We start from the raw sequence: 14,377 nt of genomic DNA, 5'->3' as shown, positions 1-14,377 counted from the left end.
CAGCCGCACCTGTGCTGCACTTCAGGGGGTTTCGGAACCGCGCTAGAACCAAGCCTGTGGTCAGGGTGCGAGACGACGGGGACCTGGGCGAAAGCGGCAGTGCGCGCGCGTGCAGGAGGGAGGGCTGCGCCCGGGGACGAAAGGGTTAAGCCGCCCGCAGCGCCTGCGGCGTCCGGTAGCGGGCGCGCGCCGGCGGGAACGCGGGCTCTGGCGGGCGGGCCTCGGGCGGCCGGCGTCCCTGACGTCACCACCCCGCGGTCGCCGTGGCGACGGCCTCATCAGCGCGCGCGTCAGAGCCGCCAGTCTCTTGGCAACGGCCCGATCTCGCGCTCTCCCTCCGCCTGGCGCTCGGCCGCGCGTCGCTCCGGCGTCAAAAGGACGTCAATGGGGATGTATCAATCCGGCTGCGGCGGCGTGGGCGTGGCCGGCGGCGTGGGGGCGTGGTGGGGGCGTGGCCTGGCGGCCCGGGGCGGAACCGGAGGGCGGGGCTGGCGGCGCGTGCGGCCAGAGAGCCCGGCGCTCGGCTCAGAGCTGACATGCGGCGCGGCCCGGGCTGCAGGCGGCTGAGCAGCGGGCGACCGGGCAGCGCGAGCGGCCGAGCGGGCGGCGGGGGCCGCGGAGCGATCGGCGTCCCGACCTCGGCGCTCCGAGGGCGGCGGAGGTGAGGCGCGGGCAGGCGGCCGCCGTTGGGCTCGGGGCTGCGGGCTCCGCGGCCCCGCAGGTGCGCGCGCGGGGGTCGCGGGCCGGGGCGCCGCCGCCGGGCTCCGCTTTGTGGTGAGGCGGGCGGCGTGGGGGGGCGTGGGAGCGGGGTCCGGGTTTCGGGACGGAGCCGAGCGCGAGCGGCGATCCACGCGCCCCGCGGGGCTTGGGACCGGGAGCCCGAGCCGAGCGGAGCGCGGGCGGCGGGCGTGGGAGCGGGGCGCACGCCCCGCGGGGCTCCCGGAATCCGGGGTCGCTGTGGAGCCGGTCGCCGGCGGTGGCGGGTGGCAGCGGGTCCGCGCGCCCGGCGGGCCGGGGGCCCTGGGCTCGGGCCGGCCGGCGCCGAGCTGAGCGCGCCCCCCGCCCGCAGGTGCGGCCCGGAGCCATGGTGATCATGTCGGAGTTGAGCGCGGCCCCCGCGGGCTCGGGCCAGGGACAGCAGAAACCCCTCCGGGTGGGCTTTTACGACATCGAGCGGACCCTGGGCAAGGGCAATTTCGCGGTGGTGAAGCTGGCCCGGCATCGAGTTACCAAAACGCAGGTGCGTGGGGCGGCGGGACCCCGGGGTGGACCCTCCGGGGGTGCTCCCTCTGCGGGTGGACACCCCCCTTCCCTGGAGCAGGGGAAGCTGGTGGAATCCCTGCTTGTGGGGTCCTTCGTCCTAATGTCTAAACGCTGACAGTTTTTAGTTTGGAAAGGGGAAAAAATGCTTTATATTATGATTATGCATAATCTGTACAAATATTGGGGGACAGCAAGGAGGATAAAGAGCAAATGACCTAGGAGTGCAGCTGGAGCCCTGTAAAGTGAGCCTGCAGAGACTTAGGACATTTGTTGATCTTTGACTTTTTAAGTAATATTAATGGTTAGTTTCGTTATTTTCCTCCCTAACTTTTTGTGACCTTTGGGGACACAAAGTGTTTTAGAAATTAACCTACGGAAAACGAAATGTGTAAATTAGCTTAAATGAGAGGGTTTTTCTTTTTCAAACAAAATATCCTTTATCTGTTAAAAATTTGTAGGTTGCAATAAAAATAATCGACAAGACACGATTAGATTCAAGCAATTTGGAAAAAATATATCGTGAAGTTCAGATCATGAAGCTTCTGAATCATCCTCATATCATAAAGCTTTATCAGGTAAGGACTCAAGTTTGCCTTCCACTCTTACTTCTGGCAAAGTGTACCATTTTTTAAATTTTCAACAACTTAAGTCTCTGAAGGTTGTCCCTCTTTTGGGGTGTTTGTAGGATTCAGGGGGTTGATTGCATAAGGTGAACAGATTGACTTTTGTAAGCTGTTCAATTATTTTCTGGGTCTTGGCTCATAATTCAGATTTGCTTCATTAAAGCTTTGTTTGGTAGTGTTACTCATTCCAGTTTTGAACGCGTGGAGGTCGGTTGTTAAATTTACTATGAAAACAAACAATTAGATCTCTGCATTGCCATAAGTCAACTATTTAGTGTGAAGGGATGAATCTGAGTGAAACTAGACTCTCCTGCCTTTGCAGATAATTATTAATCTTTAAAACCAGCTGCTCTTACCAGTTTTCGTAAACTTATGTGCGCAAAGGCTGCAGTGAGCATTTGTCTATCCCGTTTCAACCCTTCCATCAAAAACGGAGAGACGAGATGCCTTTGCTGCTGCTGCTGCTGCGGTGAGAGCAAAAGGAACTTGCCATCTAATCCGCTTTAAGAACATGCCTCACCCTGTCCGTCTGTTGGTTTGCTTTGTGACTTTTTGTTCTTCCATTGAAACTAATAAATTGTATCTTTGGAAACCAAGTGCTGATTTAATTAGGACAGCAAAGGGATCTCTTACTTAGCCAGGCGCTTCTGCAAAATGAACCCGGGTCTACTTGCAGAAGGATAAGTTCTTTGCAGATGTTTGATATTTTACTCCCAGTTGTGTTGGGTATAAGCTCCTTTTGAAGATTCTCACGAAACCCTGTGCGTCCGAGATGAGTATGGGACGGTGTGGGAGGCGTGTGTGCCCTTGGCAAGGTGAAGCTGTACAGTGTGGCAGGGGAGAGGACTGAGGTTGAAATGTCCCCCCGGGGAGGCTGCTGCACTGGGTTACCGTGAAGGATGTGGTGGAGTCATGGGGCTCGTGTTGCCCTGATGACAGTTTACTCAGCATCGTTAAGTGCTGAGATCGAGTCACGTGCACTCCAGTTCGTGTTTTGTTTCTGTTGTCATTTTCGGGTCAGGCCGAGATGGAACGTTTCCTCCATGGTCACTGATGTCAGTGCCTGAGCGATGTGCCCAGCCTGCTGCCGCAGGAGCGGGCTGAAGCCTGTCTGTCTCTGACTTTGACAGGGGGCTGAGCCAGAGCTTTCCCCATCTTCCTGGCCTCCGCTGACCCTGTGCGGGACGAGCGCAGTTCGCCAGGCGGTAGAGGTCTTTCCGGGGGGGTGAATTTTCTCATCATTCCATGAGCTGCTTTAACTGTCTGGAGACAGGGTTCAGTGGGGAGCAGCGATTGTTATGGCTCTGGTTTTGACAACTCGTGTCTAATTTTCATCCAGCTGGCCCAGTCCCCAGAACCTCTGTGAGACGCTTCAGCTCTTCCCTCGAGGTTTTTTTTAAAACTTCAAACACGTTGACTCTTAATTCTTCCTCCATCTCTTTTTTAAATTGAGGAAAGGGATCAACTTACAACATGTCACTCTATCACACACGTCCAGGGCAAAAGGGCAGTTACAAGTGTAGCAAAACTGCATTGTGTTCACTTTTCGCGTTAGATTTGTGGCTCAAGGCAGTTGTCTTTAAAGTGCCTTTTTAAAGGAATAACTATATTTTGAACCCTGAAGAGATCTTTTTCTGTAAAGATGTATGCTCTCTGTCTCCCTCTGAAATATTTTAAAATACACAGACATGAGTTTGTTGTACTCCTTTCAGTACCAAAGATTTGAATTTGACCTCGTTTCTTAATTAGTTATGTTTTAAAATCTTAAAATTTCTTTTCAATGTGAAATAAAATTCTCGATCAGTAAACGAACCTTTAAGGTGTGTTTGACATTGGCTGTTGCTATTGACACACACGCCGGGGAGTTTGCTGTACGGAGAGGAGTCTTTTGTAGCTTACCTGGCAAAGCTGGCCTCTCACAGCCTACTGTATCAGGTCAGTAACGCAAGTGGGGCGGGGAATTTGTTATCTATTATTCAGCTCGTGCCGGCCCTGGCTTGGATAATCTGTTGCCTTGCTAGGCTTCTAGAAGAAAGGCCTCACAGAACTCTCTCCATCTCTTTTACTGCTGGGGCCTGCAGAGCCTTCACTTTGGGTGAGGCAAAGTGAATTAAAAATACCATAGAGGAGAGTTCCAATACAAGTAGATATTTTTGGGAAGCAGAGGTGTATCAGGATGGACAGGTTAGTGAGGAACTCACCTCTGATTTTCAAAAAACTTTTTCTGAATAGGGATCTCCTTTCTCTCTTTATTGCGGAAGATTTTCTTTTCTTTCCTTTGTTAAAATAACGAACATGCTCACTCTGGAGAAGTTAAAAATTTACTGGGGTTCAAGTAGATTATTTATACCGTTGGTATGTTCCCTTTATGTGGTTAAACGTTAGGTCTTTATTTTTGTAGGTTATGGAAACAAAGGATATGCTTTACATTGTCACCGAATTCGCAAAAAATGGAGAAATGTTTGGTAAGCCATGCTGATTCTTAGTATCTGTTGGAAAGAAATGTCCTGATCGCCCCTCCAGTGTTTGGGTCTCCCCAGCATCCTTTCGTTGTGCCCAGGCGACGGCCGGACCTTTGGATTTAGGGCTATAGCTTCCTTTTGTCCCTCCTCAGATTACTTGACCTCCACTGGGCACCTGAGCGAAAGTGAAGCCCGCAAGAAGTTCTGGCAGATTCTGTCCGCCGTGGAGTATTGCCACAGCCATAACATCGTGCACCGGGACCTCAAGACCGAGAACCTGTTGCTGGACAGCAACATGGAGATCAAGCTGGCAGGTGAAGGGCACAGGAGCGCGCCCAGCGGGAGGGAGGTGCACGCCGGCGAGGGGCCCCGTGCCGTAACGCACGAGCCGTGGAAACTGCGGCCCTGCCATTTGCACCGCAGCTTCATCGCCTGTTTCCTTGTCTCTCAGATTTCGGGTTTGGGAATTTCTATAAGCCAGGAGAGCCTCTGTCCACGTGGTGTGGGAGCCCCCCGTACGCAGCCCCGGAGGTCTTCGAGGGGAAGGAGTACGAAGGCCCCCAGCTGGACATCTGGGTAGGAGCCACTGGTGCAGTGGCCGGGGGGTGCGGGTGCTCAGGGGGCACCGGTGCCGGGGCGCAGGCGCTGACTCACGTCTGCCTCTCCTCAGAGCCTGGGCGTCGTGCTGTACGTCCTCGTCTGCGGCTCTCTTCCCTTCGACGGGCCTAGCCTGCCGGCCTTGCGGCAGCGGGTGCTAGAGGGCCGGTTCCGCATCCCCTTCTTCATGTCTCGAGGTAGGTGAGTGCCCGGCCTCCTCTGGGCGGGTGCGGTCACCAGCCTGCTGCCTGAGCTCTTGGGTAACCAGGATGAGACTTTGCGGGGAGGAGGAGGGATTTCGTTCCTGAAACGCCTGCTTGACCGTCTTCTGAGTCTGCCATCGGGCCCGGGAGCCAGTCCCATGTCACTGTGGGGTGTTTACTAGATGCCCGCGAGAGAATCCCAACCCACTGGCTGCTTTTTCTGTGCCCGACTTATAGGGCCGGCTGATGCCTACGCAGGCTGCTCCGCGGCCGCCTGGGGGCCCGGCGACAGCCCTCAGGGTGCTGGCCACGTCCCCTGAGTCTCACCCCTCCCACACTGTGCTTTTCTCTTCCGCTCTGGAAGGTGTTGGACGCTGCTTCCTCGCGTGCTTGGTCACAGCAGGGTGTGGGAGTCCGGGTGGTACCCGGTCTGGTGGACGTTAGGACCATGTCCCCCAGGGACCTGACCCCTCGGCCCGTGGCCCCCCTTGGCAGCAGGCCTGTGGCACCCAGGCCACCGCTCCTGGCCTCAGTGTTCTTTGGGATGGTCACTTGTCTGCCCGCCACGTGCCCGGGAGCCACGTCCCCTGCAGGGACCCCGCTGGGCGGTGGGCACGCGCGTGCAGGAGGCCCTCGCGGGCTCAGTGCGCCTCCCTTGCCCCCCAGATTGCGAGACGCTGATCCGCCGCATGCTGGCAGTGGACCCCACCAAGCGCATCACCATCAGCCAGATCTGGCAGCACAGGTGGATGCAGGCCGACCCCGCCCTGCGGCAGCCGACCTGCCCGGTCTTCTTGCTCGGCTACGCCTCCAGCCTGGGCAGCTACGACGAGCAGGCACTGGGCATCATGCAGACGCTGGGCGTGGACCGGCAGAGGACCGTGGAGGTGCGCCGCCGGCCTGGCCCGCCGTGGGGAGGGCGCGCCTGCCCGGTCGGGGGGCCGCTGAACTGGGGAGGCAGGTGCTCGCCAGCCGGGTTAAGACGGGCGCGCGGCTGAGCGAAGGGCGGCCCGGCCACCCCGGAACGGCGCGGGGGCGGGCTCTTCGGGGAGCTGCCCCGCCGGCTGCGCTCTCACCCCGCGTCTCTGCCCCCAGTCGCTGCAGAACAGCAGCTACAACCACTTCGCTGCCATTTATTACCTCCTCCTGGAGCGGCTAAAGGAGCTCCGGCCCGCCCCACCGCCGGCCCGGCCCGGCCACGCCTGGCACCAGAGGCCCCGGAGCTCGGACCTCGGCGGATTTGAGGTGAGGGGCGGCGCCCTCGGTGCCCAGCGCCGCGTCCCTGCCTTGGACCGTGTCCCCGAGTTAGGGATCCCCTGCGCGGACATGCCTGGGAGGGCACGCGGGCTGAGCCCCCGGGTCACCGACCCCCTCCCGTTAGGGCCTTGTGAGGCGGGGGGGTGCCAGCCGCTCTGCTGGGGGTCAGGCCCCCCCGACCCCCCCGTTCCTTCAAGGCCCCTGGAGCCGCCGCTTGGCCGATCCCCCGGTCACCCCACACAGTGAGGTGCTGGAGGGGCTACACGCGTCCTGAGCCCGCAGCTGGCGGCCGACGCCTCTTAGCTCGGGGGGAAGCCGCCTGGTCCGCTCCGCGGCGCCGCGTTGCTCGCGGTCGTGCCCCGCCTCTGCCCTCACGGCCTGTGTCCCCGTCTGCCGGCCCCCAGGTGCCTCAGGAAGGCCCCCCCGGTGACGCCTTCCGCGCTGCGCTGCTGTGCGCGCAGCCCCAGGCCTTGGCGCAGTCCGTCCTGCAGGCTGAGATGGACGGTGGCCTCCGCGGCTCGCTGCAGGTGTGCGAGCGCCTCGCAGGCGGTGTCCGGGGTGGGCCCGTCCGGTTCCCAGCGGTGGCGACGCCCCGGGCCGGGCCTCGCAGGGCGCTGGCGTCACCGGCCCGTGTGTGTCCCCGCAGCCCTTGCTCTTCGCCGTGGACGCCGGCTGCCGCGGGGTGTGCCGGCGGCGCTCCGTCTCCCCCAGCAGCCTGCTGGACACGGCCATCAGCGAGGAGGCCAGGCGGGGCCCGGGCCTGGACGACGAGCAGGAGGCGCAGGAGCCCCCGCCCGGCAGCACCGGCCGGAGACACACGCTGGCCGAGGTGTCCGCCTGCCTCTCCCCGCGCGTCCCTCCGTGTAAGCGTCCCCGTGGGTCGGGGACACGCCCGGCGGGTGGGCTGTGACGGGCAGCGTCTTCGGGTTTGCCATTCCTGACTCGCCCGAGGCCACGTGAACCGTACTTAGACCTCGCAGGTGGCCCTCGAGAGGCAGGGGCAGCGTGGCGTTTAGCTGCCCTCGGGGACCAGCAGGGCAGGTCCTAGGCCCAGGCCCCTCGGCGTCCCGGGTCCAAGCGCCACCTGTTGGCTGTAGCTGCGGCCCCAGCCCCGTGGTGCAGGCCGTCGAGGCTCCCTGGACTCTGGGGGCATCTGGCCGTCACAGACTTCCCACCCCCAGAGTTGGGGCTAGGGGTGGGGAGGGTACAGCTGTCTGCCCCGTCAGTGGGCCACGGGCCGTCTGAGGGCCGGGGTGAGGCCGCAACAGGCGCGAGGCGCCGGGGCCAGAGCACCTGGACGTGCTGGGAAGGGTGTCGGGCGTCCCCGGGCGCGTGTGGCCTCAGCAGCGTGTGCTGCCCTGCAGGTATCGTCGTCTCACCCTCTGCGGCCAGTCCTTCCGAAGGCACCAGCTCCGACAGCTGCCTGACTGCTGCGGGTGACGGCCTGGCTGGGCTCAGTGGACACCTGGTCGCTCAGGGACTGCTGAGCGCCTGCTCACCGCTCAGACTGGCCTCGCCACTCCTGGGGACCCAGTCTGCCACCCCCGTGCTGCAGGCGCAGGGGGCGCTCGGAGGAGCCGCCCTGCTCCCCGTCAGCTTCCAGGAGGGCCGGAGGGCGTCAGACACCTCTCTCACTCAAGGTGACTTCCCCTTTCGCGCCCACTTCTGCCTTCCCCAGGAGACCCGTGTGCACCCCGGGGGGCATCACTTTGTCCTTAACGGCAGGCGGCGATCCCCTCTGCTGGCTGGTCCCCGTGGAGCACCGTGCTCCCTGGGCAGGAAGAAGCTGCTGCCCAGCTTCTAGACGCCCTGGCTTCTGGGACGCGCTCACACGGCCTCCAGTAGCTGGTCCTAAAAGCCCAAGAGAGGCTTGGACGGCGGGCAGCCGCTCCTGACTTGGAGGGGGATGGTCAGGGAGGCGCCCGCCACAACAGCAGCCCATACTTGGCGGCCTGGCTCTCCTGGCACCTCCCAGGGCTTGTGGGGCCCCAGCCCCCTCCCGAGGCCCCCGCACTGCTCGCGCCCTCCTTCCACGGAGGAGCCACTGTCTGCCCAGACGCGTGCTTCTTCGGGGCTGGAAGTGCTGTCCCAAACCAAACCCCCAAAGAGACTGATGTCCCAGCCCCAGGAGAGGGGCTGTCGTGAAGTGATGGGGTGACCAGAGGGCCCCTTGACCCCACAGGACGGCGTGCGGGTCCCCCCACCCCCCCACGTGCGCGCCGCTCGGCCCCCCGTACTCCTCCCCACTGTCTGGAAGCCCCCGCAAGCGACGGGCCATCAGGCCAGGGCAGGTGGACGGGTCCGTATACTGTTGGCTTTGCCTGTCCCCAGGGCTGAAAGCCTTTCGGCAGCAGCTGAGGAAGAACGCGAGGACCAAAGGCTTTCTGGGGCTGAACAAGATCAAGGGGCTGGCTCGCCAGGTGTGCCAGCCCTCCTCCTCCAGCCGGACCTCGAGGGGCGGCCTGAGCGCCTTCCAGCTGCCCGCACAGAGCCCGGGCCTGCACGGCGGCGCGGCCGGCGGCCGGGAGGGCAGGAGCCTGCTGGAGGAGGTGTTGCACCAGCAGAGGTAAGACGCGCGCTCGGCACTGGCGCCGGGGCCTGGGCAGGGCTCCCGTGGCTTGCGATTTTCTGAGCAGCCTTCCCCCCGAGCGCCCGCTTCTGCACATAACCAGACAAGCGCCGCCACCCTACCCAGGCCGGGGGAGATCCGTGCTGCTCCTTCCCAGTAGCTGGGGGCGGGGGTGGGGAGCATCGGCCCGCAGTGGGGGAGGGAGGGGCGGCGGGTAAGAATGTCACGTCTGGTTGGCATCTCCGAGCTGCTACGAAAGCAGGACGGGGAATGAAATGCCAGGAATTGCTCAGGGGATGAGTCACGCACAGAGTGGCGTGTTCCGAGCAGCTCCAGCCCGTACTTCCACGGGGCGGGCCCTCCAGCCCTGGCGGGTGGAAACCCGATCGTGTGGGAGCCTGGCCGGGTGGCGGGGGCGGCCGCACGCCAGCCGGCGCTGACCTGCCCTCCCTGTCCCTCGGCCTGGCCAGGTTGCTCCAGTTACAGCACCACCCAGCGGCGCCACCCGGCTGCCCGCCGGCCGCCCAGCCGCCCCCGGCCGCCCTGGTCCTCGCCCCCTGCGACGGCGCCCTCCTCATGTCGGGACTGCAGACGGAGCTGGGGCTGGGGCCCGGCCCGCTGCCGCCGCCCCCCCTGCTGCAGGCCGGGGGCTCCCCCGTGGCGTCGGCCGCCCAGCTCCTGGACGCCCACCTGCGCATCAGCGGCTCCGCGGCCCCCGGCCCCGCCGCCGCGGCCCCCCAGCCACGCTTCGCCACCCTGTCCCCGAGCCTGGCGCCCGCGGGGCTGCCCCAGGGGGCCTGTGAGATGGAGGACCTGACCGCCGGCCCGCTGGGCACCTGCGTCTTGGTGCAGTGAGGGGCCCGGCCGGGCTGCGACTTCTCGAAGCAATAATTTCAGAGTGTGTGAAGACGTTCCCGGACTCAAAGCCAAGAACTTTTCAGAAGGAAAACAAGCAATACGTTTGGTGTTTTGGCTTTTTTTAGTTTATTTTTTGTTTGATTTTTTTTTTTTTTTTTTTTTTTTTTTTTTTTTTTCCCCTTGCACTGAGAGCAACTGTAACTCCGAGTAGGGACTGGAAACTTGCGAAGAAAAATAATAATCCCGGGACCTGTCGCTGGGGCGGGAGGAGGGCAGCGGGTGGAGCTGGCAGCGCTGTGGTCGGGGTCGCGGGGTGGAGGGGAGGGGGTCGCCGATTGCCCCCAGAAAACGGTGTGAGCCGTGCGTCCCCGTTGCGTGTGTGTGTGCGTGCATGTGTTAGTGGGGTTTCTTTACTTCACAATTCTCCACTTCCTGGAACACTTATGCTTCACTTGAAAACTGTGAACTTTCTGCTTTACGTATCAGTTCTTGAAAAGCTCTAACGTCCAGCCCAAGAGAAGATAATCTATAAATTCTTGGAATTCTCTCCCCTGAAATCAGAACCCAGAGGATAGTTTTTCTTATTTTAGAGGAGACATTTTATAAACTGCTCGGGAGCTGGTTTTCCAGGATTCTTCGGAGGGGCTGCAAAGAGGAGCCTGGGTGGGGCGGAGTGACCCCCGAGGTGGAGGCTCCCCGCCCCCCACCCCGGTCACTTGGCCTGGAGCCCCAGGGCACCTTCGAGGGAGCTGGGGAAGCCTCTGCCTCCTGCTCCTCTTATTTCCGCTGCTAATTAAGTTTTTATGCATTTCATGATCAGGGTCCAAAAAGAACAGCTGACTTGGGGTGGAGGGGGGATCGTGCAATATGGCGATTCTGTGATGCTGGGGCAGGGATGGGCCGCTTGCGGTCGGGGGACGGCCCACCCTGTCCAGGCCCTGCGCTTGGTGGGCCTTCGTCTTAGGAAAATGAAGCGAGAGGTCCGGTCAGTGCTGTTCAAGCTTTGTTCTTTTTTTAAAGCGAATACTGTACATGTATATACATAGGAGACAGACATACACTACTTATTTTTTATACTTTTTACTATGTTTTTGTGTTCCTGGTTTGAACTTCCCTCTCTGGTAACGTAACAAAGCTCTGGCACCAGGTCCGTGTGGAGGCGGGCCCAGCAGGAAGCAGAGCAGGCGCACGCTCACCGGGCAGGTGAACTCAGGTGGTGGCTCGGTCCGTCAGAGGCCGCTGGACTGAGCAGGACCGCCGTCCCTCCCCACCCCCGTGGCCGGTCAGCGCCGTCCCTTTACCAACGCACGTGCCTTCAGCTCGTGTCGGCTCTCGCAGCCTGCAGCGTTCGGCCCAGGTGATGCCGAACCAGGAAGGTGGCACGTGCAGAAGCCAAAGATTGCCGGGTCCCCAGAGGCCGGGGAGACGGCCCGGGTCTGTGCGTGTGGCCAGCTCCCGCCTGCCCCACCGCCGCTGCTCTGTAGCTGTGTCCAGGGGCGGGACAGAGGACTGTCCTTGCACCTGGCCGCCGAGAAGTCACCAGAGCCTCCCGTGACTAGGAAGGTTTGGGCCGGGAGAGCGCCGGAGGCCCTGGGACGCCAGCCACGGCCTCCACCCTCTGGAGGCACCGTCCACTCCCCCGAGGCCGCTTCCCTCCTTAACGCATCTGTTCTAACGCCACTGATCAAAGGCCTCAGAACCATGACAAGCACTTTACTCTCAGCGGTTTCCTCCCGTCACCGTCAGACGTGTGTCGCGTTGTGTCCGGCGTTTGCGGTGCGTGTGCTGCGGGTTTCTCAGCAGCGCTGCCCCGCGGACTGGGCGCGGGGGCCTGTCCCGTGGCGCCACGCCATCCGACGAAGATGTGCATAGTCTGGGTTTTTTACCATAACTGAATTAATTATTTTATTTCCTATGTTCACATGAGAAATGTATGCCAAATGATTAGTGGATGGATGTTTTTTAATTTAATATTTAAATAAAACATTTGGGGAAGAAACCTTGACTCCTTCCCCGGCTTCTTCTCTGTGGGGGGCTCCTTCCTTCCGAGCCGCTTCCTCCAGGTTTGATGAGTCTCAGGTCTTGGAGAAGAGGGCCAAGTGCCAGCCCCCGCGCTCGGCCGAGCCGCAGGCCCAAGCCCTGACCCGCTAGGAGGGACGGGCGCTCGGTGGCTCTGGCTGTGAGGGGTGGGGGGGGCGCTGGTGCTCAGACCCCCTTCCCAGGTGGCAGCTCTGCTAATCGGCTGGATGTCTTGACAGCCAGGTGTGTTTTCAGCTGGTCCGTCCCCTCCCGGGGCACCATTCGTGCTTCACTCTTCACCCATGTTCTCTGAATCCACCCAGAAATCAAGGCTTGGGAAGAGTCTCACAGCCAAACTACTTCCTGGTCTTTTCAAGTTGGCATCACCACCTTCTAGCAATAGGGCTGATGGGGCTGCCAGAAGACCAAAGGGTGTTCTCTTCATTTTGATGCCTGGCAAATCTTTTGTGATAAAAAAATTCTTGAACCCTTTCACACTCATTAGGATGGTCTATCAAAAAAACAGAAGTGCGGGCAAGGATGCAGAAATTGGACCCCTTGTGCATTGCTTGTGGGAAGGTACGGTGGTGCAGCTGCTGTGAAAAACAGTATTGCAGTTCCTTGAATAGTTAAGTAAGGACCATATCGTCCAGCAATCCCAATTCTGGGCATAGACCCAAAAGCACTGAAAGCAGGGTCTCAGACAGATATCTGCACACCCATGTTCATAGCAGCATATTCACAGTAGCCAAAATGTCCAAGCAACCCCAATATCCACCGGTGGATGGATGGGTAAACAGAACGGGGTCCATCCACACAATGGAATAGTATTCAGCCTTAAAATGGAAGGGCATTCCGACATCTGCTACCGCACGGATGAACCTTGAGGTCGTTATGCCCAGTGACATAAGCCAGTTAACAAAAGGACAAATATTGTGTGATCCGCTTACGTGAGGTCCCTGGAGGAGCCAGATTCATGGAGACAAAGCAGGATGGTGGGGGCCGGGGGCTGGCGGAGGGGATGGGGAGTGAGTGTTTCATGGGGGCAGAGTTTCAGTCTGGGGAAGAGGGAAAGTTCTAGAGACAGATGGTGGTTACACAACAGATGGTTACACAACAACGTGAATGTACCCAAGGCCACCGAAATGTACACTTAAAAATGGTTAACGTTGTAAATTTTATCTGTATTTAACCAAAATGAAAAGAAGAGAGATTCTTTCAGGGCGACAGGTTGAGAGGTGGACAGCAGCCTCCTCGTGAAGAGCAGGGGCTCCAGGGGCCAGGAGTGAGCAAGTGAGTGAGACGGCCAGAGGGTCAGATCCACGGGGACCCCGCGGAAGCTCAGAGTCTGTTTCCACACATTCTGGGAATAACGGTGCGTGTTGCTTAAATGCCGAGCCCTTCCGACAGCCCACAGGGACTGAGCGGCGGGGGTCCTCCCGGCCGTGGGAAGGAGTCCCCCCAGCGAAAGGCTCCCCGTTTTCTGGGGACTCTCGGCCATTTGGGGGCTTGCTGGAGAAGAGTTTTAGCATCTGAGATCAGGAGCTCGGTTCACAGTGACTGACTGAGCCGTGAGGCTGGCCTCCGGCAGGAGGGCGGGTCAGACGTGCCCCCAGGAGAGCTCGGCGACCCCAAGCGGACACCCCTGCTCGGGCCTCCCTGGGGCGTGGCCCACGGAGCTGGCTCTGCGCCCTGGCACCTCTGTCCCCCCACCTGGGAGGGGGCCGGCTCGGCCACTGAACTCAGGCCCTGTGGCTTGCTGTAGGGAGGACTAAAGGCAGATCCAGAAAATCCCGTTTACTCTTTGGGACGGAGGGTCTTAATAAACCAGGAAGAACTCAAGCAAAATGCGTCTGGACCTCCTGACGTATTTGGCTTTCGTGTTTGCGCCGTGTTAATAACTTGACATGCCCGTGTCTTGGCTCCCAACCAGACGCTCAGCTCCCGGTGGGGACCTCATATCTCATCCGACTCCCACTCCCACGGGCCCGAGCACGGGCGGTTCGCGTGGCCCCTCGGCCAAGAGCCGGCCGCTGAGTGAGCCCCTGTTCTCGAGCTGGCTGGCTTCCCCGGAACGGATGGTGCGGCGCGCCGTTATTATTATTAGTGGTGGTGGTGGTGGTATTGTTCTCGTTACGTAACACGTCCCAGAATGCCCAGGTTGGAGATGAGCCCGGCGCAGGGAGCCTCACGTAGACCCACGGGACGTCGGAACTCTGTCCTGGGCTTTCAGATCTGCTCACGAATACTCTCCCGTCCCCCAGCACAGGAGGCCAGTGGCCGTGGGATTCGGCGAGGCTCACGGTGCGTCAAGGGTCTCCTCGAGGCCCCGCCACCGCGTCTTGCTCTCCCAGCATGTCTGCGCCTTGGACGATCCCGGCCTCTCGGGTGTTTCGCGCGGAGTTGACGCTGTGGATGGTGCGTTCCCGGTGGGGCCGAGCCAGGCTCTGGCGCGTCCCTTAGCACGCGGCTGCGCATCCGCGTGTGGGCGGCGCTCGGGTCGGCTTTCTCGTGTGCAGGCAGGGC

At 60.7% G+C, this 14,377-nt stretch overlaps 1 protein-coding gene across 2 annotated transcripts; it reads left to right on the top strand.

Annotated features, from left to right (window-relative positions):
- Window positions 1-556: 556 nt before the first annotated feature.
- On the top strand, window positions 557-11,837 carry SIK1 (salt inducible kinase 1). Of its 2 annotated transcripts, XM_059064779.2 has the most exons (14): window positions 557-661; window positions 1,070-1,240; window positions 1,722-1,838; window positions 4,288-4,351; window positions 4,501-4,662; window positions 4,800-4,924; window positions 5,019-5,142; window positions 5,815-6,035; window positions 6,244-6,393; window positions 6,810-6,932; window positions 7,052-7,268; window positions 7,770-8,045; window positions 8,737-8,971; window positions 9,445-11,837. In XM_059064779.2, the coding sequence occupies exons 2-14, from the start codon at window positions 1,085-1,087 to the stop codon at window positions 9,827-9,829; spliced, it is 2,355 nt and encodes a 784-aa protein (XP_058920762.1). In that variant the 5' UTR covers window positions 557-661; window positions 1,070-1,084; the 3' UTR covers window positions 9,830-11,837. The 2 variants fall into 2 exon arrangements, with proteins under 2 accessions (XP_058920762.1, XP_066891299.1); XM_067035198.1 differs by lacking the exon at window positions 6,810-6,932.
- The last annotated feature ends 2,540 nt before the right edge of the window (window positions 11,838-14,377 follow it).

The sequence above is a fragment of the Kogia breviceps genome, chromosome 5 (genome assembly GCF_026419965.1).
Source record: "Kogia breviceps isolate mKogBre1 chromosome 5, mKogBre1 haplotype 1, whole genome shotgun sequence".
NCBI lineage: Eukaryota > Metazoa > Chordata > Mammalia > Artiodactyla > Physeteridae > Kogia > Kogia breviceps.
The sequence above is the reverse complement of the archived record's forward strand: the minus strand, read 5'-3'. Positions and strand labels throughout refer to the sequence as shown.

Bases quoted from the DNA above. Each gene is read 5' to 3' on its own strand.
- SIK1 (XM_059064779.2), top strand. From the start codon at position 1,085: ATGGTGATCATGTCGGAGTTGAGCGCGGCCCCCGCGGGCTCGGGCCAG. The intron at 6,036-6,243 runs GTGCGCCGCCGG...CTCTGCCCCCAG, and splicing joins ACCGGCAGAGGACCGTGGAG to TCGCTGCAGAACAGCAGCTA. The intron at 7,269-7,769 runs GTAAGCGTCCCC...GCTGCCCTGCAG, and splicing joins CTCCCCGCGCGTCCCTCCGT to GTATCGTCGTCTCACCCTCT.